The sequence below is a fragment of the Staurois parvus genome, unplaced genomic scaffold (genome assembly GCF_062004578.1).
Source record: "Staurois parvus isolate SC_StPar_1 unplaced genomic scaffold, SC_StPar_1.0 ptg000299l, whole genome shotgun sequence".
Lineage (NCBI taxonomy): Eukaryota > Metazoa > Chordata > Amphibia > Anura > Ranidae > Staurois > Staurois parvus.
Window position 1 is genome coordinate 7,499,878 of NW_028318095.1, and position 22,425 is coordinate 7,522,302.

General features: G+C 37.6%; 1 protein-coding gene across 2 annotated transcripts in view; it reads left to right on the forward strand.

Moving 5' to 3' along the window:
• Positions 1–22,425, forward strand: part of CADM2 (cell adhesion molecule 2) — a 565,882-nt gene that overhangs the window by 370,685 nt on the left and 172,772 nt on the right. For both annotated transcript variants that reach the window (XM_089682919.1, XM_089682918.1), the window contains one exon: positions 14,750–14,928. In XM_089682919.1, the coding sequence (XP_089539045.1) occupies positions 14,750–14,928 (179 nt within the window). The remainder of the gene's footprint in view (positions 1–14,749; positions 14,929–22,425) is intronic.

Sequence of the window (22,425 nt, forward strand, 5' to 3'; positions counted from 1 at the left end):
AGGATATCTTTCTTGTGTAAGGTGAATCTCCTCTTAGACAGTTTTCCTGAAAACACATATACAGGGGTTGGACAAAAATATGGAAACACTACATGATTGCAGGAGTGAAAGTGACAACATGTTTTGTGTTGAAAGCGAAAGTGATGCAACATTGTTTTGCTTCCACTGTGTGATTAGCTGGTGCCACTGTGACTGAAGTTGCCAAATTATTTGCAGTGTCATAAGATACAGTATCAAACGGCATATACAGTTTCCGGGAAAGCATCATCTGATAAGCATAAGCCCAGTCGACATGGTCAACTGACTGAAAAAAGACAAAAGGACATTATGCAGGATTGTGACCCAGATTTGTGAATGAAGAGTGGTATCAGATTCCATTATCCACCATCCAAGACATATTTGTCAATTTCCAGGATAATTCAGGCTGTCTTGGATGCCAAAATTGGCCCCACATTATATTAACCGCTTGCTGACCCTCCGCAAAACAGGTAGGGGGTGCGCACAAGGCACATGCCCACCCTACCTGTCCCGCCGATCATGGCAGCGGGTGTCTGTCACCGGCTCCCGGTGGGTCCCGGGTGCCGGCGATTACAAGTAATCACTGACAGATAGCATGGCTGCATTGTTTACATTGCAGCTCTGCTATCTGTGAGTTCAGAGCACACTGAAGACTTTATCTCTCGGGATCAGCGTGTTCCTGTGAAGTACACACCCCCGACCCCTAGTAAAACACTCCCCTCACACAGTTAACCCTTTCTTTACCTAATAAAAGTTAACCCCTTCCTCCCCAGTGCCATTAGTGCAGTGTCAGTGTTTTTTTTTTGCACTGATCACTGTATTGGTGTCACTGGGGATGTCAGTAACCCCAAGTCAGTTCCCCCCCAGTGTCAAAATATCCGCCGCAGTCCTGCCATAAGTCACTGATCACTGTCATAAATCGCTGATCGCCGCCATAAGTCGCCGATTGCCACTATTATTAGTATAATAAAAAAAAAATCCCAGTATCTTTCCCGCCATTTGTAAACGCTATAACTTTCACGTAAACCAATTAATTTACACGTATTGGGATTTTGTTTAAGCAAAGACATGTCGCAGAATGCATTTTGGCAGAAATTTATGACTAAATTTGATTTTTACATTTTTTTTTACTGGACATGTTTTATAGCAAAAAGTCCAAAATATTGTTTTTTTTTTTCAAAATTGTCAGCCTTTTTTTTTTATAGCACAAAAAAATAAAAAATGCACAGGTGATCAAATACCACCGAAAGAAAGCCCAATTTGTGGGAAAAACACGGATGTAAATTTCATTTATGTACCATATTGCATGACCGCGCAATTGTCCGTTAGACCAGCGCAGCGTGTATAGCAAAAAATGGCGTAAATTGCTGTATCTATACCATAGTTTGTAGACGCTATAACTTTCACACAAAGCAATCAATATACACTTATTGGGATTTTTTTACCAAAAACATGTAGCAGAATACATTTTGGCCTAAATTTATAACTAACTTTGAGTTTACTATATATTTTTTATAGCTGAAAGTAAAAAATATCATTTTTCTTCAAAATTTTGGGACTTTTTTGTTTATATGTGTGAAAAATAAAAAGTGCACAGGTGATCAAATACCACCGAAAGAAAGCTCTATTTGTGTGAAAAAAGGACGTAAATTTTGTTTGGATGCAGCATTGCATGACCGCGCAATTATCAGTTGAATTAGTGCAGCGCCAAGTAGCAAAAAGAGGCCTGGTCAGGAAGGGGGGTAAATTCTCAGGAGGGCAAGTGGTTAAAGAACAATTTCATTCTTTTACCATACTTGTTTCCATAATTTTCTCCAACCTCTGTATCTCCTCTATTTTTGTTCTGATGGCAGCTTAAAACATTAGATTAACTGCCAATTTCAGTCCCAGTGACACTTAGAGATAGAGAATATTTGTAATGACACGAACAGTAATATAATAAACCAAATACTCTTATGTGCTGCCACTGAGTTTAAGACACGATAATAGATATCTTTACAGCAATATAAACCCGTCAGATGTTCTATACCTCTCACTACCATCATCAAAATCTGAAAAAATGTTTCAACTTTATAAAGCGAATGTTAATGTAGCTTAGTAAATAAAGCTGTGTTCACTTGGAATACCCAATCATGTGAAAGGAAAATAAAAAAAAAACAATATGTTTGCCTGAACCACTTTCACTTGGCAAAATGTACATTCCGTTTTTTTGTTTTTTTTTCCAATAATCCAAATAACCTGGACAGCATTTGGCCCTTTTTTTCCTAAACAATATTGAAGATGGCAGGGCAAAACTCCATCACTCCTATGCTAAATTCTCTACACATAGACCTTCTAAAGGTCAATAAAGCTGTTTTACTAAATAATTTGAGAGTGTCCAAGCAATAAATTGTGTAAAGATTCACATCAGTTAAATGATTGGATAATTGAAGTGAATCCTTACACAGTTTATTGTGTGAACAATCTGATATCCTTTAAGTAAATCAACCTTAAACAAAGTTCTTATTTTCCTCAGGATAGAATGACTCCACTCATAACCAAACAGATTTTACATTGGACTAGCTGGGTGCAAAATAAAGTTTGTGGTATAACTGTGGTTGAGATAAGGCCAGTTCCACTATTACTAATCCTAGTAGTCTTTTATACATTCATTTGGGTATTACAAGTGTATAAAATCAAAATTGTTTGGACAATACCCAGCTTTATAATTATATAGCTTTTTTGATATTTACTTATTTTTCAAACTTCCTTTTAATATACAAGATTGTGATGTTGCCTATAGCAGTAAATAAGTTTCACACTGCCAGTACTCCAGAGCATGTTAGAGATGCAAACATTCAATTATATCTATGGGCAAGACTTTTATTTTCCTGCTCCAATGTTCATTTTTGAAAATTGGCCTGGGGATATGATAAATACAGAGCACAGTATCTGTACCTGAAAAAAACATCAGCATTATGTAAGACTTTTAGACTAATATGTAAAAGCGTAAATAAAGGAAATGTATGCTGTTAGCAGCCAACATATTCTAGATTTAATTTTCTAACTTCAGTTGGTAAAAGAGAAAACTGCAATCAGATTGTTTGCTATAGGTTGCACCTTTGCCCACCATCTTTGCTCACATTCAGAAGTTTCAGTTTGAGTTGTTATAATAGTGCAGTTGTCTTGGGGATAAGTGTGTGTGCTGTTATTTGGCAACTTAGGGCTGGTTCACAGGATTTGTATAGGAACTTTTGGAAATGCACTGCAATCTGATACAATCCAGTGCAGGCAAACACTTTGCGTTTGTAACCTGCAATTGGGGTGTCATTAATATTGCACACCTGCTGCAGGTCACAAGGACAGTGTGTTCTTGTTGATCAAAATCTATGTAACTGCACATGGGGGTGCGTACTACAAAGGTAATCATTGGAGTTTGTTATAGGCCTCCCAGTGTTAATGAGGAGGTGAGGTTTCAGCTCCTTGCACAGATCGAAAGGACTGCAAGGGCTGGGACAGTGATAATAATGGGGGATTTTAACTACCCGGAAATTGACTGGAGTAATAATACTGCAGGAACAGTTAAAGGGCAAAAATTTTTAAACCTACAGCAGGACAATTTTATGGTAAAGGTCATAGAGGCCCCAACTAGGAATGATGCTCTGCTGGACCTGGTAATCTTAAACCATGACTGTCCTAATACAGAGGATTAACCACCTCCCGTCCGGCCGTTGTATATAAACGGCCGGACGGTGGCACTGCAGGGTCGGGTGGCCGTCTATAAACGGCTTCCCCGCACCTGCTTGTGCGCGCTCCCTGGGAGCGCGCAGCACCGCGATCCGGTGCCCGCTGTGTCCTCCGGTCACAGTGAAACACCGATCGTCAGACGGGACCTCTGTACGAGGTCCCAATCATGTGATCACTGATTGGCCAATCAGTGATCACATGCAAAGTAGTAAGCAAGATGTCACTTCTGACTACTTATTGCTTACTACGTGTGAAATCTGTGAATGATCACAGAGGTCACATGTACAAGGCTATTCACAAAAGCCTTGTACCATGTGACAAGCTGTGACCAATCACAGCTCACTCAGTACTTCTCAATAAGTGCAAGAATGCACACAGAGAGAAGGAGAAATGATTGCTTTTACATCCTATATGGGTGTAAAAGCAATCAGTGTAAAAAAAAAAAAAAAAAATCTTCATCACCCCCCACAAGTAGTACAGTGTCACCATGGTGACACTGTACTGCTAGGGTGACAGTATGTAAAAATAAATAAATAAATAAAAAATAATAATATAAAAAAATAAAATAAAAATGTAAAAAAAAATGTTTAAAAATTATAATTTTTGCTTATAAACTAATTTGGATTTTTTTTTTACTAAAAAGATAACGGAATAAATTTTGGCTAAGATTTATGATGAAATATTATTTATTTGCAAAATTTTATAAAAAAACACTTTTTTTCAAAATTTTTGGACATTTAATTTAAATAGCAAAAAAAATACAAATCCCAGTGGTGAATAAACACCACCAAAATAAAGCTTTATCTGTCTCAAAAAAATGGTAAAAAATTCATTTGGGTACAGTGTTGCATAACCGCGCAATTGTCATTCAAAGTGTGATAGCGCTAAAAGCTGAAAATTGCCCTGGTCAGGAAGGGGGTAAAAGTGTACGGACAGGAAGTGGTTAAATGCTTAGGTTGCACAGTGAGTATACCAAGCATGCTTTACTGCATATACAGATTGATTTTACTGTTGTTGGTTTAGTAACACTTTAACATAGTGTTTTTTATATATATTTATATATATATATATATATATATATATATATACACAGTATATATACATGAATATAATAATGTACACTAGTTTTATTAATGCCGTTTTTTTCATTTGAACATTTGAGTAAATAAATATTTGAATACAAACAAATCATATTAACACTGATGTTGGCTAAACTTCAACTTAACTTTTAATAAAGTAGAATATTACCTGGACATAGCATAGAAAATCCTGTTTTTGTGTGTGCATTTCCATACATATTTTAAGTGGATCTTGTTTCACACAGAGTTTTAAACCTGGATACGACATTCCATATGAAATATTAGAATTTTATTGAATTCCTATCATTTAACAACAGGAAAGAGGAAAATAAAGATTTGGCTTTTTCTCATCGTACAGCTTTTTCCTTCAGTGACATGACATCATCATCCCTTTTTATATGCTTGAAATTAATGTATTAACTCCCGTCTGGAGGCGTTAAATGAAATGTAAGATCTGTATGTCGACATAAATGTAAGCAATAAGAAAACTCATAATCAATTTTCCATATTTTAAAAATTGGACTGGAATTAGTAGAAAGTCATCTGCATACATGCAGAGCTCTGGAGCTGGCAGACACAGGTGGGGTACAGCGATAAAAGTTTTGGAAAATAATTGGACACAGTCAAAACTGCAAAAATCTGAAAAAAAGTAGGCATTTTAATTGTATATTTGCCAGTTTGATAGGAAAGTACTCATGTATACTGCACACTTTGAAATATTTTAGTAAATGTGAAGTCTTTCATAGGAAAGCATGAAAATTTTTTAGTTATGCTGTTATTTATTTATATTTTTCAGAAGTTGATAATGTGTATTAAATAAACATATTTACATATGCTTTTTTTAATATCTGAGTTCTAGAAAAACTGTGGATTCTTCCAAAGAATATATGAAAAATGTACTCCATAGACGGAAATAGGAAGTTCAGCTCATATTAAAGTGGACCTTACATCAAAACACAAGGAGGAAGATTTACAAAAACTGGATCACTCAGAATATGGTGCAGCTGTGCATAGCAACCAATCAGCTTCTAAATTCAGCTTGTTAACCACTTGCCCTCCAGGGAATTTACCCCCTTTCCTGACCAGGCCATTTTTTGCATTAAGGTGCTGCATTACCTGCATTTAACTGACAATTGCGTGGTCATGCAATGCTGTACATAAATGAAATGTATATCCTTTTTTTCCCACAAATAGAGATTTCTTTTGGTGGTATTTGATCACCTGTGCATTTTGTTTTGTACTATAAACAAAAAAAGACAATTTTGGAAAAAAAAACTATATTTTTGACTTTTTGCTATAAAACATATCCAGCAAAAAAAAATTTAAAATCAAATTTCGTCATAAATTTAGGCCAAAATGTATTCGGTGACATGTCTTTGCTAAATAAAATCCCAATACATGTAAATTTATTGGTTTACGTGAAAGTTATAACATCTACAAATGGCGGTATATATACTGGAATTTTTTAATATATTTTTTATACTAGTAATGGCGGTGATTAGCAATTTATTGTGGGCCTGTGTTGGACATTCTGACACTGGGTGAGAATTAACTGCCACTGACATCCCCAGTGACAGTAATACAGTGATCAATGCTAATAAAAAGCACTGACACTGTACTAATGGCAGGAAGGGGTTAACATCTGGGATGATCAAAGGGTGTGCTGCGTGCTGTTTTACATAATGTGCTGTATGTGTTTTACTTGTGAAACATGCTGCAGTGTACTTTTCTGCTGTGCAATGAAATACACAGCAGCATGTGCTTGCTGGCAAGAAAGAGACATGTGTTGTTTATACACAGGTCTCGCCACTGTCAGTGTGCCGACATCTCCAGGCGGGACCTGGTGATTGAAGTCTGTAGCCACCAATGGCAGCACGGGTAGGGCAGAGTGTGCGCGCTTCTTCCAGAAAATGCAAATCATGTATATATGTGATTTTGCTCAGCTCTTCTGCCCTGTAGCAGTACTTCTACTATAGGATGGTGGGGAATCGGCTAAATTAAGCTTTGACAGTAAAACCTGGAAGCTGACTAGTTTCTATGCAGAGCTGCACCAGATTTTGCACTCCCCAGTTTTAGTGAATAATCCCCAAGGTCTGATTACTATATCAGGCCTCCTACATCATTTCAAAATGTCATATTTAAAGCATATCTAAACCCCAATGCAAAAGGTGTTATATATCACAGCTTACCAGTCCTTAAATGTAGTGGTTACATTAATTCCCTTTTTCAGGCTTTTTCCCTTTATTTTTGACCTGGTGACCTTTCAGATAATAAACTTCCTGTCCCTTCATGGCTGTGCTCATGCCTCCTTTGTATCTTCTTCTTGGAAGATTTTACCCCTTCATGACCAGACCATTTTTTGCTCTTTAGCACTATGCTAATTTAATTGATAATTGCGTGGTAATGCAACACTGTACCCAAACAGCATTTATATCATTTTTTTTTTCACACACAGAGCCTTCTTTTGGTGGAATTTGATCACCACTGTTTTATTTATTAAAACAAAAAAGACCCAAAATTTAGATTTTTTTTATTTTTTGCTATAAAACATATCCAATAAAGCATAAAAAAAATCTAATTTCTTCATACATTTGAGCCAAAATGTATTATTCTATTCTAAGTGTATATTGATTTGTGTGAATGTTTTAGCATCTACAAACTATGGTATATACACTGAAATATTTTTTTATACTAGTAATGGCTGTGATCAGTGACTTATAGTGGGATTGTGATAGTGTAGTGGGCAAACTGACACTGGGTGGGGACTAACTGACACTGACATCAGTGACACTAATACAGTGATCAATGATAATACTGTACACCCCGGGCAATAGGGGATCATGGGGCCCCTCTGTCCTTGCCCAAACTCAAAAAAGCCTATAAATAAGGTACCATGGGCATCTCATGGGGCCCCCTACTGACCCAGGGCCCGGGCAGTGCCTGAGTTTCCAAATGGTCAGTCCGCCCCTGCTATACACTGTCATTATACTAATGGCACATCTGGGAAGTGGTTAACTTCTCAGGGAAATAAAGGGGTTAAGTGTGTGCCAAACAAGTGTTAATGAGTGTGCCTTTGCAGGGAGAAGAAACATAGAGATTGTTCCCTCTGAACAGAGCCATGCTCCTGACACCCCCCCCCAGGAGTTTGATTGACAGCAGATGGGGGCCTATGAATCCGCTGCTCTGAGTTTCTCCTGTGATAAAATTAAGTGAGGGGAGTGGTGACGCAGCAGTAAGGGGAGCTAGGTCAGTGTTTAGGGATTGGGGGACAGTTAGTGGGGCCTTTTTTACCTTAATGCAGGAAATGCATTAAGGTAAAAAACTGTTTGACTTTAGAACCACTTAAATAAAACCTGAACTACTGTTTGTATTGTTCTTACTGTGACAGTAACACTTGTAAAATAGTAAAAAAAAAAAATCTAGTTTCAATTCTTGGACAATATGTTTGATCTCCCTGAGTTAACAGCAAAATAAGTAGAATTTGCACTAGTTACGCCTAACACGCCAACTATCTTATGATAGTAATTCAGCATTTTGCATCCAAGATCCACTATAAACTGTTGCTAAAAATAACTACTTACCATGCAATAATAATTTAACAAAGCAACAGATATCATGCCATGGAAGTGTTAAATAATTTTATCTTAAAAAACAAGCCAGCAAATTCAAGCTGTGCATACCAGAGGCTATCTGCCCAGGCCAAGATTAAAAACAGTAACTTTATTTCATTTCTAATATATTTTGCAGAACTTGTTTATTGAACAAGATTTTCTGCTTATAGCAAACAAAATGAAAAATGCATTATTGGTTAGGGATGCAATTTTGAATATATTGATATTACACAGTGCAAAGCAAAACATTTCCAGAGATCTCCCTTACGAATTACTACACGAAATGAAAGACACAAACCTGTAAGAATAATATTTCTTAAAGCATAAACCACAGAGAGCAAAATCCCAAATACTGAGAGTTTTGTTTTCATACAAAATATTAGGTTACTAAGGGCTAGATTATTTCCAAGCATGAGCATCTATAAAATAACATGCAAAAAAGATATACATATATATATATATATATATATATATATATATATATATATATATGTGTGTGAATTTGTTTCTGTATTTGTAATACAAACTTGAATTCCCCTTCTTCCCTTGTTGTATTCCTTTGGCAGGGCTCTACAATGCAGGTTATTAGACAAATAATTATTGTTCCATATTTTGCGCTCTGTATATGCCGAAAGAGTTGGAGACATTTTCCAAAGCTTTTAGTATAAATCTTCCATGCTAGGAAACTCAGAAAATAAAGGGTAACCCTACCTCCCCTCATTGATAGTCTGATATTAGAAGTGTGTATTTATTTATGTATTTATTTATTACAGATATTTATAGAGCACCAACAATTTACACTGTCCTTTACATATACATATTAATGAGCTTTATTTTGTACTCTTGTACAGTAATAGAATTATTATCTACTACTTAAACATCTCTGGGATCACAAGGCTGGCATTTATATGTATGGGGAATGTGTAAAAATATTTGTGCAATTGGCCAACTCCAGCTGTGGGCACAAAAGAGTTACCTGTAGATGGTGAATGGTACTTGGGGGTTTACAAATTACCTGACAGCAGAAAAACAATCAATATATTGGTATGTAGACTGATTTCTAACAGTATACCTCATCATCCATGATGCCACTCTTACATCAGGTTGGAAACGATTTACAAGTCCCAAAATCTTCTCTGAGTTTTCTCTCTAGGTCTACCAGCCAAGGTTGTCTGTTAAGATATGAAATAACTTGCAGGCATCTTGATTCATTTTCAAGCCCATCTCCTAGTAAACCATATCCCTTGCCCCATCCCTTCCAGCTTCACTGCTCCCACCCATTCTTAACCTTTTGTGTCTCCTCCTTTTGCTAAGACCAGTGAGTACACCATGCTGGAGGAGTGGGCTATCAGGAGGCATGGTCACTTTGTTCTAAATGGACAAATTGACAGTATCTCTTTAAATGATGTGCTCATTGAATAGTCCATTTCCACTCTAAATGATTGCAAATTATTCTGTTTTGTACAGTTGATACAGCCTAGTCATTCTCAACAAAGCATTCTAACTCGTAGTTTGTAAAAAGCTAGTTTTAAAAGCAAGGGTTATTAAGAGTTGTTGAAATATGATTTATGAACATCTAATTAAGACAAAATAAATGTACCACAGCTCCTTTGTTGCGTTTCATCATTTGTGATCTCTGTCCATCTTGGGAATATTTTTGCAGGAAAACTAAAAACAAGCTTTGGGTCAACTTAACAGTGCAACATTTTGAAGCATTACATTGCAGAGAAAAAACATTCAGCCGCTTTTGATTTAAAATAGCTGTCCTTTGAGCAATATGTTCACTATCATAGCAGCTGCCGGACAAATGAGCCAGTGCTAATGAATAAACTGAAGCTTCATATTTTCAGTTTGATGTGTGAACTGTATTTAAAATAATTATTAGAGTGCATTTAAACCACATTTACACGGAGGAGGCCTGTTTGAGTCTCCCAGCAGCAAATCACGGCTGACAAATACTTCCTCACATTTGATCAAGAAAACATTATTGACCCCAAGAGAAATGTTTCCATGGCTTTACGTTAAGTTGTTCTACTTATTTAACACATTTTTTTATCATTGGATGTTGATTTGCAAGTTAAAAAGAATGCATTAATATTAACTATTTATAGGCTGGGTTTTAATAGCCTGAATGTTTTATAGCAGCATTAGTAAAGACACTGTAAAATGGCAATTGCATTGTACCACATTTCATAGTTTAGGCCTTCTGCTGGTCACGCATTAAGCCTATTTTCACAAGTATCACTTTCACTGATTGGCTAGTGCACGCCTTATCAAATATTTGCTTCCTGCATATAGTATCTCTGCAGGCAAATATATTTTGCCAGGTATGGCTCCTGAGATATACCTAAATTGGTCAAATTTATTAAGAGGTTCTCAAAGTGTTAATGTGGTCCTAAACTGGTTTTTTTTTTTCGGTGCAGCGCTCTTGACGTAGTGCTTTACACGCATAGGGCACAATGCTCACTAGGACCCTTCTCACAAGCCTGTAATCCTAACCATCCACTAACCCTCCCTGTAACACTAACTGTTACACTAACTTTCCTTGTAACCCTGACGGTAACCATTACCAAAAACTTCATCCATTCCCTTTAAATTAATTTACAATATGTCACTTGCCTTTGGGCTTTTATCCATGAAAAATATATTAAAACTCCCATACAATCCTATGTTGTAGTTTTCTCCCTGCTGTTCTTCTGCTGCATATACCCTTCTGAGCTGCCATCTTTGTTTTCTGCATCATCAGGAGCCGGTTGTCCCTACCAGGTTCTTGCAGCCCCCTGATAATGCAATGTCAGGTCACTGCTCTATGATTCCTCAGCTTATTCCTCCCTGCATATGTGCTTTTGGGATCTAAGGAAGTTGCAGGGAAAGGCTTTATGTCATTCTTGTCCATACAGGGGAGCAGGTCAAATGGGAATTTCAACTAGACTTGTTCTGTAATATTAAAAATGTTTCCTTATTTATCCAAGTGTCTTTCAATTCTAATGAGTATCAGATGGCTTTTTGTGAATTATCAGTGTGGCTGGGGCGTATTCCTAATACTGAAAACTAAGGAAGCCATTTGAACAAGTCCAGTTAAATATGACCAACTACTGCTAGACTATCATTGCCTGGGGAGATAAAGACCTTCACAGGTTAAGAATACAAACAAACAGTTGTTTGGTTTTGGATGTGGGATTTTTAGTGTAAAGCTAAATACTTCATTGTGACCATAGTAGGCACACAAAGCCATTTTCATGGTCACCCAGAGAACTGATAGTCATATTGTCTTCAACTTTTTCAATATTTCTTATTAAAACCTACCTGTAGTAAAGTTTGTTAAACATTATGTAGTCTGTAGTGTGGTGAGGTTACACATTCTTATGCCATATGGATTAATCTGTATTGACAGTGTTTAGGCCATTTTAAACCAATTTACAAGTAATTCAGAAGTGTATATGCAGCTGAAATTACCATCCTACAGGCCGGACGCTATACTAGACAGAGGTCAGTTTAAAGTTCACTACACTTGTTTTGTGTGTGTGCCTGTTTATATAATAATTAATGAGTTTAACCTGCCATTGGCTATAAAACTATGAATGCATACATTGAAATTAACTATATGGCTAATTGTTGTGCCAATGGCACATTTAAACATCTATGGCAGGATTATCTAAAGAGTAAATGTTTTTGGTCACATCACTATCAGTTTATACTATTTTAAATAGCTTTCTCTGAAAGAACCCAATGGAAGTTCTTCTGGGCTAAAACCAAATGAGAGTACCAAATCTGATTTTTGTTTGTTTACCCATATGTTTTGTTGCTGCAAAGGTCCTGGAAAGAAATCAATTATCATTTTTTTATTTTTTACCTTTGGGAACATATTACACATAAGAACATGGCTGTAAGGGGCTCTGTCCACATGACCACCTCATTCAATCACAGAGTTCTGTGAATTAACGAGCTATAAGTACTGACCAGGGGCGGACTGACAACTCATGGGGCCCCGGGCAATAGGGGATCATGGGGCAAGTGTGTCCTTGCCCAAACTCAAAAAAGCCTCTGAAAAAGCTACCAGGGGCACCTCATGGGGCCCCCTACTGACCCCGGGCCCTTGGCGGTGCCCGAGTTTCCAAATGGTCAGTCCACTCCTGGTACTGACAACCTTTGCTGGTGATGGCTTGTAGTTCTCAATGAACTACCAGGGCTCTAGTGAGCTCTCAAGTAGTAACTTGAGTCTTCCTGTCATGCAGTAACTGTCTGTCCGTACGAGGTACCAGTAGACAGGTACACTGACAGTCCGCAGGATCCTAAGATTGCACCTCTGATCTGCTGATTACAGGTGCAATGCTTTACAGGGCACTAAAAAAATAATAAGTGCAGATTTTTTTACCACCCAATAATTTGCAATTATTTTTTTTTTTTAGAAAGGTGAACTTAGCCTTTAAGTCTCGTATCAACCTATGTATGACATTTTTTAAAATGGAGGCCACTCTGGATGATAGATTGTCTACATTTCACAAAATATATTACTCTTGGATCACAGATTATTTATTGGTGGATTTTGATCACATCATTTTCAATATTTAATTTCTCATACTTGGGACTGTGGTGTTTGGGTCCAACCCTGGTGAGCATTGATTATCCACCTTCTTCCTAGGGCCTTCCACTTTTTTTTCCTTCTCCTTTTTCTTGACTTTTTTGTGGTTTTTTTTCTCCTTTCCATCACCTCCTGTGCACCTCTTCCTTTTCATGCTACTCCCCTCTTTTTCACTAATTTCATTTGTTCTATGCTGCTCTTTGCCCTTTAGTTGCCTGCCATAGAGGCTACATATTTCCCCTTCAAAGTTCTCTCAACCCCTAATCCCTTAATCCTGGCATAGGATGTGCCTATGATTGTTAATTCTGGTTCAAATTATGAATGTTAAAACAGACAAACATCTTTTAACCATTAAGTGGAAGGAGGACTTCCTTTTATATAATGATGATTTAATTGTAACCTAAAGCTTAGGTGCTACTTCTGTTCATATGTTTTGATATTAATTAATTTATTGAAAATTATAAAAAAAAATATGAAAACAGAAGATTACCTATATGGATTGGCACGCTTTGTTGGTGGCACACCAGTTGTCTAATGGATGAAGCTGATACTAAAGGGTCTATGTATAAATAAAATGCCACGAGGACGTCTTAACCATTTGCACAGGCACAATAGTTGATTATCACTGCATCTACTGGCCATAATATGGGATTTTTATGAAATAACTCATAAAGTCCACAAGAATAGTTCCTCTTTTAGACAGTTTTGTCCGAGATCCGGTTTTGACGTAACAATATTTTAGCGAAGCATAATGAGAATCTGAATGCATCTTTGCTTCTTTTCCCCCAACCTGTCCTCCCTTTAAATACCTTATGTTAAACCATTCAGATATCACCATTAGCACCATTAGCTATACATCCTTATAGCTTGATGAAATATAGGTAGTTCAAGTACCATAACAAATAACATTTGATTGCTAAATTAATCGCAAGGAATCCATAAGGATTTCTAACATGCAACCTTAATTTATTTTCAAATATATTGCTTTACAACATTTTATATGCTTACATGGAAGCAGGGTTTTTTTCTCAGTGAATAGGTGCAGATAGCCCTGCCTCCTCCGAGTCACTCCGTATCTCTGTCCAAACCTACCTCTGAACACTGCCCCTTGTCTCTGCCCTCTATTCACCTCCTATTACTGCTCCTTTTAGGGAAAACAAAGCCAAGTATCACTTTGTGGTGTTAAGTCATTTGTATGGAATTGGTTCATGATAACAGACCTTCCCCAGCAAAAACAGATTCCCCCAGCAACAATAGATCCTTTATAGGAGCAATAGACCCTCCCCAGGAACAAAATACATCTTCAGCAACAATAGATCTGTTCTGCAACAACAGATTCCCCAGGAGCCACCATCAATAGACCCTTCCCCCAGATCACTCCAACAACATTAGAACCCCAGAGCAGCAATAGATCGCCCCTAGCAATCAGCATCAACAGACCTTCCATCACAACCAAGCCCCATTCTGTGCTGGAAAGACCGGAACTGTGTTCCCCCACATTCCTGCTTAAAAAAAGCCCTGCATGGAAGTATTTTGTAGCATTCTGAATGTAAATGTATTATCTTGTAAACACATCTCTGTCTTTATGTTTGTGTGACTCATGACTCTATAACAATTTAATGAGTGAGAATTTGAATATCCCTGGCCATAGCTATAGGACCTCAGCTGTGAAAACACCATATTCATAATCCACAGACTCTCTAAATTAGCTTTTTCTTGTACTTTGTTTGCAGACCAGAGCCAGTATTATGGACAAAGGATGGAGGAGAGCTTCCAGATCCCGAAAGAATGGTAGTGAACGGAAGAGAATTAACAATAACCTTTTTAAACAAAACAGATAATGGAACATATCGATGTGAAGCAACCAACTCCATTGGTAAAAATAGTGCAGAGTACATCTTGATAATAAACGGTAAGTGTATCATACATTATCTTCTGCTATGAGAGTTATCTGAAGTTATAACAGTAAACATCTTAGGCATAATTAATATGGGATCACTGAGTGCAATGTCTTTGTAGAGAAAGCAGTAACTAATAGCAACTAATCAAATTTCACTTAAGGAAAAAGAAGCATGCTTTCTGCCATGGGTTAATGTGCATTGCATATTGTCATTGTACTTAGCTTTCCTTATTAAATAAGCCTGTTTGTGTTTTATTATATTGCGAAAAGCATGTTTTCTACTTGTCAAGTACTCATCATGTTTCCTGAAATGGATATGGTATAAACTACTTTGCTTGAACGCTTAACGCCAGATATATTAGCTCCCATTTGATGTATGCAAGATGAAGCATGCATATTTAATTATTTAAAAAAAAATCTAACTTTTACTGAATTGCGATATTCTCTAAATAGCAAAAAAGTTAAGAGGAGGAAACTTTTATAGAAAATCTCCTGATACTTTTGCTTGGGATAGCAGATTATCAGTTATAAATCTGATTTGCTTTACATCTGCAAGAATGTAGAATCACTACCAATGGCTTTTGCAGGTGATACGTTAAAGAAGTATTCTAGGTATGGCAGTTTTTACATAGTTACATTGGCCAAGCTTGGATCAATGCACCTATGCATATACCATACCTGTGGGATTCCTCTAGATGCTGGAAATCACTCTAGTAGACATCACTGCTCCTGTGATCTCCACTAGCTTCCAGGTCCTGTGATGAGTAGCTGCCCTGCTGTTTTGAACACAGGTGGTTGCTTGGCATGGGCACCATTCAGAGAATGCTTTGCATTTTCTCATTTGCAAATCATTCTCTGATTTTCATCTCATCCAATCAGAAAGTTATTTGCATTCTTGAAGAAAAGCTCTGAATGGTGCTTGTGTTGAATGGCCAACCTCTTGTGTTTAGAATACAGCAAGACAGTCACTTGGCATGGAACCTGAAAGCTAGTGGAGATCACTGTAGTAGTGGTGTCTTCAAATGGGATCCCACAGGTAACTGCAAATACTATGTAACTAGGTAAAAAATTCCTTACCTGGAATTTTTCTTTAACTTTGGTCATTCTTAAAATCCTCTTCAGCCCTGTTGATTGGAAGATCGTACCATACGATACAGTTACTTTATGTGGTTGATTAGGGAGCAGAGAATATTCACTTAGGAAAGAGACTCTTCATTTAGCTTAGAGAATAAAAATTGTGTTTTTAGTATTCTTTTAAAATTGTTTCAAAATGTCCCTGCTCATGATTGGGGTTGACTTACTTAAGGAGTAGAAAATGTTCAGTTAGCTTAGTGAACACAATGACATTTTTAATTGTGTTTTTTAACACTAAAAATAATATCCAAAGTGAAAACAACTTTGTATTTCCTAAACTAAGTCAACATTCATTTCTCAAAGAGAACATCTTCAATCAAGGCCAAACTGTTTGCAGTTACACTTTATGCTCCTTTAGCAAAGCAACCCCTACATGTGTTTTCATGCACATTTTATCATAATTCAGTTCAGCTCTTATGCTTGCGTGGGTGTTTTGTAGTATTTATTTGGACTTACAGAGATGGCTTGATGTGCAGATGGCTTGGCATTTATGTAAATTTTGATTCTGTGTCAAATATATTGATTGTTGCACAAAAAATGGTAACTGAATGATGATAGATAGATAGATAGATAGATAGATAGATAGATAGATAGATAGATAGTTTAGGGCCCAATCAAAATATTTGCGGTGTATTACTGAATGATGATAGATAGATAGATAAGTAGATAGATAGATAGATAGATAGATAGATAGTTTAGGGTCCAATCAAAATATTCGTGGCGTATTAAGAAGAGTGCAATAGGTTAGTTAGAGGTCCAGTAAACTGACCTAATTTATCAGTCAGCTGTAATAAAGCAGATCACTTGCACTGTAGTTCTTGCTCATGTGACTAAAAGCCAGAGTTATATGACATGACCAACAGTAGCCTGAAAATGCTAATTATTTCAGGTAACCTCATATCTACCCTCCCTAATGCTTCGCTGCTTTTTAAAAATCAGTCTTAAAGTGATTCCAAGAATTTTTTTTTCTGTAAAATAACGTCATACTTACCTTCTCTGTGCAATGGTTTTGGACAGACCCTTTTCTTGGGTCCTCTGTTGGCGCTTCTGGATCTTCTCCCTCACTGAGTGCCCCCATAGCAAGCCACTTGCTATGGGTGCACTCGTGAAGGCTCACTCCAGAGCCTACTCTGTATGTCCATTGACACACAAAGCACAGCTTGGATCCATCCTCACTGACTGTGATTGACAGCAGGGAGAGCCAGTTGCTCTCACTGCTGTCCCTGAACCAATGAGGAGGAAGAGAGCAGAGAGTGCCGATGCTCTAGTGCACATTTCTGGATCGAGATCAGGCTCAGGTAAGTATAAAGGAGAGCTGGGGGGGAACTGCATGCAAAAGTTTTTAACCTTAAAAAAAAAATGCCTTTAAAACTACTTTAAACCTTGAGTTTAATGTGTGTACATAACAGTATGAAATTATAGAGCTCCATAAATGTTAACATTCTAGTGGCAACTGTAATTTGATACAGCTATATACACTCAAGAGCTGGGAGACAGCATTTTATCAGAACAATGCAGCTGACAGATCTCAGGGGGTCTCTTATCTCCACAATATGTTTTTAGTCAAAGTAATTAAAGCTAAATAAGGGAGAAAATATAACTAAGGCTATGTTCACACTAGCGTTGTGTGCAGGCGGCAGAAAGGTGCTTGGGAAGCGTTTTTACCGGTTCCCAAACCCCTCGGACAATTCTACACATTGCAGCACATAGTGCTGTTCTAACGGGAGTGTTAGCGTCGCGTCGTGGCGTGGCAAAATGGATGCCTCTGGTCGAGTCAGGAGGCGTTGAAGCTTCCTATTCTAGTCTATGGTGCCGCTCCGAAAACGCCCGGCTGGCGTTTGTGGTGCAGTTGCGGGGCGTTTGCGGAGCGTTAACACCATTCAAACTTCATTATAGGCGTTTGTGGGGCGTTTCTAATGCTCAGAAAACGCCTAGCAACTGCCGCTGAACCGCGCATGTGGTGTTTGCAGAGTGTTTGCCGAGAGTTAAAAAATGATCCACAAACGCCGGACCAACGCTTGCCAAACGCTATAGGGGCTTTGGAAAGAGTTGGTAAAACAGTCAAGTGTGAACGAGCCCTTATTCCTAAATATTTTACATTTATTTAAAGCTGAACATTCAAATTCTTCTTTCTTAAGCCAAAATTTAGAGGCAAACTTCAGGCAAAATACAACATTTATTAAGGAATATAAGTAACTTCTGTCTATCTAGGTCTGATTTTTATTGTTCGATGGAGGCTTATATTAACAGTAAAAAAAAGTTTAGGGTCTTTAAGAAATTAAACCTGTCTTTGAACTCAATTTGATTCTTTTCATCTCGGACATTAAACTAGCTATTACTCACAATGCCTTCCCTTGAAATGCAGCTCTTTAACTATATACACAGGGAACCTGCACACCTGCTGGGAACTGATTCCTAACCTTCAATACAGATCACTCCACAGCTTACAATTAATAACAAGCATTTCCTATGAATACATTACGGATATTTTATGTTTTTAGTGACATTTTTTCAGTCTGGGTTTCTGCTTAAAATGTACTTGTTATTTTCCATCCTGAGATGTCCGCAGAATAAGCTAATAACCGCTGTGCAGAATATTTATTTGTTCCTTAGTGAAGTTATCCACAATACCACCAATCTGTTTCTATTAAGCTGATAGAATTTTCATAAAGATGGAAAAACACCCCCAGGTATGAAGGAGTCTACAGCTATTAGTGTAATATCAAGCCAGCAGGTATCCCAGTGGGTGGTAATCTGTTTACATATAACAATGCAGCGTCTTCATATTGCTCTATACATAGATGCCTATTTTATGAGTAAAATTAAAATATGAAAAAGAACCATTTCTGACCATCTGCACCACTGACCATTTTTTATTGCAAAGGTCAAATGTTTAAGCTACAAAAGGCTGTGAATACATTAAGATACATACCGTGCAGAACAGTATGAAAAGTGGATTTTAAACATAAATACTGTACATATTGAAGAAATACTTCAAGGAACATACAAGTTATGAGAAAATGTGATAGAAGTGCTGGTAAAAGGATTTGTTATTAAGCTACATGCACCGGAACCATTTACGTATTATTGTGGTAGTATATGTGTTGAAAGTTAGAAATAATTTTCCAACAAACGTGCCGCTTTCTGTGTGGGTAATGATCTGTGCTGATGCTTTTTGGTCAATGGTTCCTCTCTCTATACAAGTCAATGGGAATGCAAAAGCAGCTTGAAGCAAGTAGTTGGAGAAGATTAGAAGAAGGTGAACTACAGGTCAGAAGGAGATCAACTGCAGGCCTGGGTAAATCAGCTTTCTTCTAGGTGCATTCCCCTTTGCGTTTGAGATTCAATACTTCTGAGACGAGTTCATTGACAGGTCAGAACAGTTTTAAACTGATCTCACATGCAAGTAGAATGCACCTGGATGGAAATTGCATTAACCCTTTGGCACAAGTCATCAGTCCTTCAGTCCTAAAAGTAAAACAAAATCCCTGTGAAAGGAGACTCTTAATACCTTTCTGGCAGGATGTGAACCTAACCTCACCCTTTTCAAAAGCTATGACAGAATCGTGATGCCCAACACTTACGGGAGTCAGATGCCTGGTCCTCCACTGGGTATTGCTATTCCTCTTGCTGGACCCTACATCACTACTGTGTCCTGTAGTGACCTAAGGGCTGGCATGTGGAACTACAGGGTATGGTAGAGGAATCAGGCATCCAAAACAACCAGGAGTGCCAGATGTGAAGATCTTGGTCATAGCAGAGGCCAAAGAGAATGAAGTGAGGACTCACAGTTCACTGGAGAGATATGTACAGGCAGTCCCTGAGTTACAAACATCTGCCTTACATACAACTAGTACCTAAAGTGTTACTAAACCCACAACAGTAAAATCATTCTGTATATGTAGTAAAGCATGCTTGTTATACTCACTGCGGAACCTAAGGGGTTAATCCTTTGCATTGTGTAAGAAAGCTGTTTGATTCTGTCTTCTCTTATCCTCCCCTTCTTCCACAGTCCCTAATCTATCTGCTGATAATACAGAACCCTAGACGGCACTCTGCACATTCTCAGTTTGGTGTTTATTGCTAGAGAGTTTTTTTGGGGGGGGGGGTGAATGAGATCTAAACAGGGCCAATGAGCACTGTCCAGACAGAGAGTCCAGGGTCATGCAACCTCATAGGACAGTCAGAGGAGAATGAAAACTCCTACAAGCTTTAACCAGTGCTCGGCTGGACACTGATAGAACTCACAAGACTGCTGATGAGAAAAGGTATTTAACAGTTTATATTTACTAAAATAATTGCATTTCCATGTACTTTGTACTGTGGGAAACCAGATAGAGTAAATGCAGTTTCTTGGGTTTAGTAATACTTTAAGAATGGAGGCAACGTGATGTCACACTGGTCCCAGAAACCGGCTCTCACTGCATGCTGCCACCTACTGTCCAGAGGACCTATCAGCAATCCCACATCACTGCAAAGCCAGTTAAGCCTTCCCCATGCTATCCAAAATTTTTGGCTGGAGTTACACTTAAAAAGTGTACCTGTTTCAACTTACAAACAAATTCAACTTAAGAACAAACCTACAGAACATGTCTAGCCTGTATAGTCGTTTATTGAAGGCATATTGTTTTGAACTTGTATTTCTTTTTCTTTTATGGAAGCAGGTGCAGGTGAATTATGTTTGTAATGGTTGTTTTTTTTTTGTCTGAAGTAGAGAATTTGCACTTAGCAAAGTTAATGTTCATTTAGTCTAGTAAATAAAGTGAAGCAGTGTTCACTTCAATCACCTAAACATGAAAAAGATTAAACCTTTTTTTAAATTCTATTAGATATGACCGGCTATTCAAAGTGAACATGCATTAATTAAAGTGGAGCTTCACTCTCTGAATCAACATTGACTATTTTTAATCCTTATGCTGCTAAAAAAATTAGTAAATAGATAGGAAAGTATATTGTATTTATTGTTGTTAAACCTTTTTTGTAACATATATTCAGTTACTTGCCGAATACCAGATCTAGGCAAATGGTCTTTAGGAGGGGAGGTGGTTTTTTTTTTAGCTAAGCACACCCTCTTGTCGGCATGCCTGAGATAAGGGCAGATGGATTCTAGGAAGTATATGCTACATGAATCATCTGCCCTTACTCAAGATGGCCACAGCCACAAATTCTAGGGGCAGTGTTTTTCAAAGGGATTTCTCAGCATAATAAAGAATGTAGATATGGTTGAATGGGTGAGTTTGCTCTGCATATTAAAAATGAATTAAATTACATTTTTGGTTTGTGGTGCTCAGATGCAGTGTAGGTCCACTTTAAGAAATACGCCAGGTGACCATTCCTTGCTTCTTTAGTAAATCCATCCCATTGTCTGACAGGCTTCATTTCAGGCTGCATGTACTAGGCTGCGTGCATCATTACATATTTTTCCCGACAGTGCATTCAGGAATCCAAAGCCAACACAGAAAAATAGCTGCTCACACAACAAGAAATATACACTATATGATAAGAATTGTTATAAAGACTTCACTGTTGGTCAATCAATCTGCTCCTGTGATCCATTTTATTTAGTTTTAAAATAAACTGGATAGCCATAATTAATTGCAGATTTGTTGTTTGTTTTCCTTTTTTTTACACTTTTATTTGAACATGTGTGCAGGGTCCTTCTACAAGGTTACCATCCCAGCATACCACACCTTTTTATCTCTACATCTGAAAAACCAGGAGCTTATGGGCCTGCTGGCAATAGAGAAGAGGGAGCTTATGTACCACTGGTCTTTCTTTCTTTTGGGATTGGGGGAGGGGGGAGAGCAGGATTAACACTACCTGTCCTGAACCCTCAATGCAGCCTTTTATAGTGATTACATGTTAGGAACTAAATAAGAAAACAAAGGCAATTACACATTACTTCAGTAGCATCATAGGAAGTCTTGTGACCACATTCTATGCAGGGTCGGAAAGATACCTACTTGCAGCTATATTTGAATTCTTCCCCACCATTCTACCCTACATTCTACCCTACAGCTGCTAAGAGGAAGTGCGAATGGGGCACACAGAAAACAATTGTTTTCTGTGTGCCCTTGCAGAAATCTGTGTTTTTTGTACACAGAAAAACACATCTCTCTTAATAAGTGTGAACCGGCTGTAAAATGTTAACTTGCCTCAGTCAGATGGCCCTGTTGGGGTTAGACTCATAAATCAGAAAAAAATGTTGTGCTACATATGGACCTAGACAGTTTATAACCAGACTATGATAATAGTCCCCACTTTTGCAAACACTCCTGGAACTCTTAAATGAGAGTACCTTTCATGAATATGTGGAACATTCAGTAACACAATATTTCTTTGAATGGGGCTCTTGGCTTTATCATCATCAGTGTA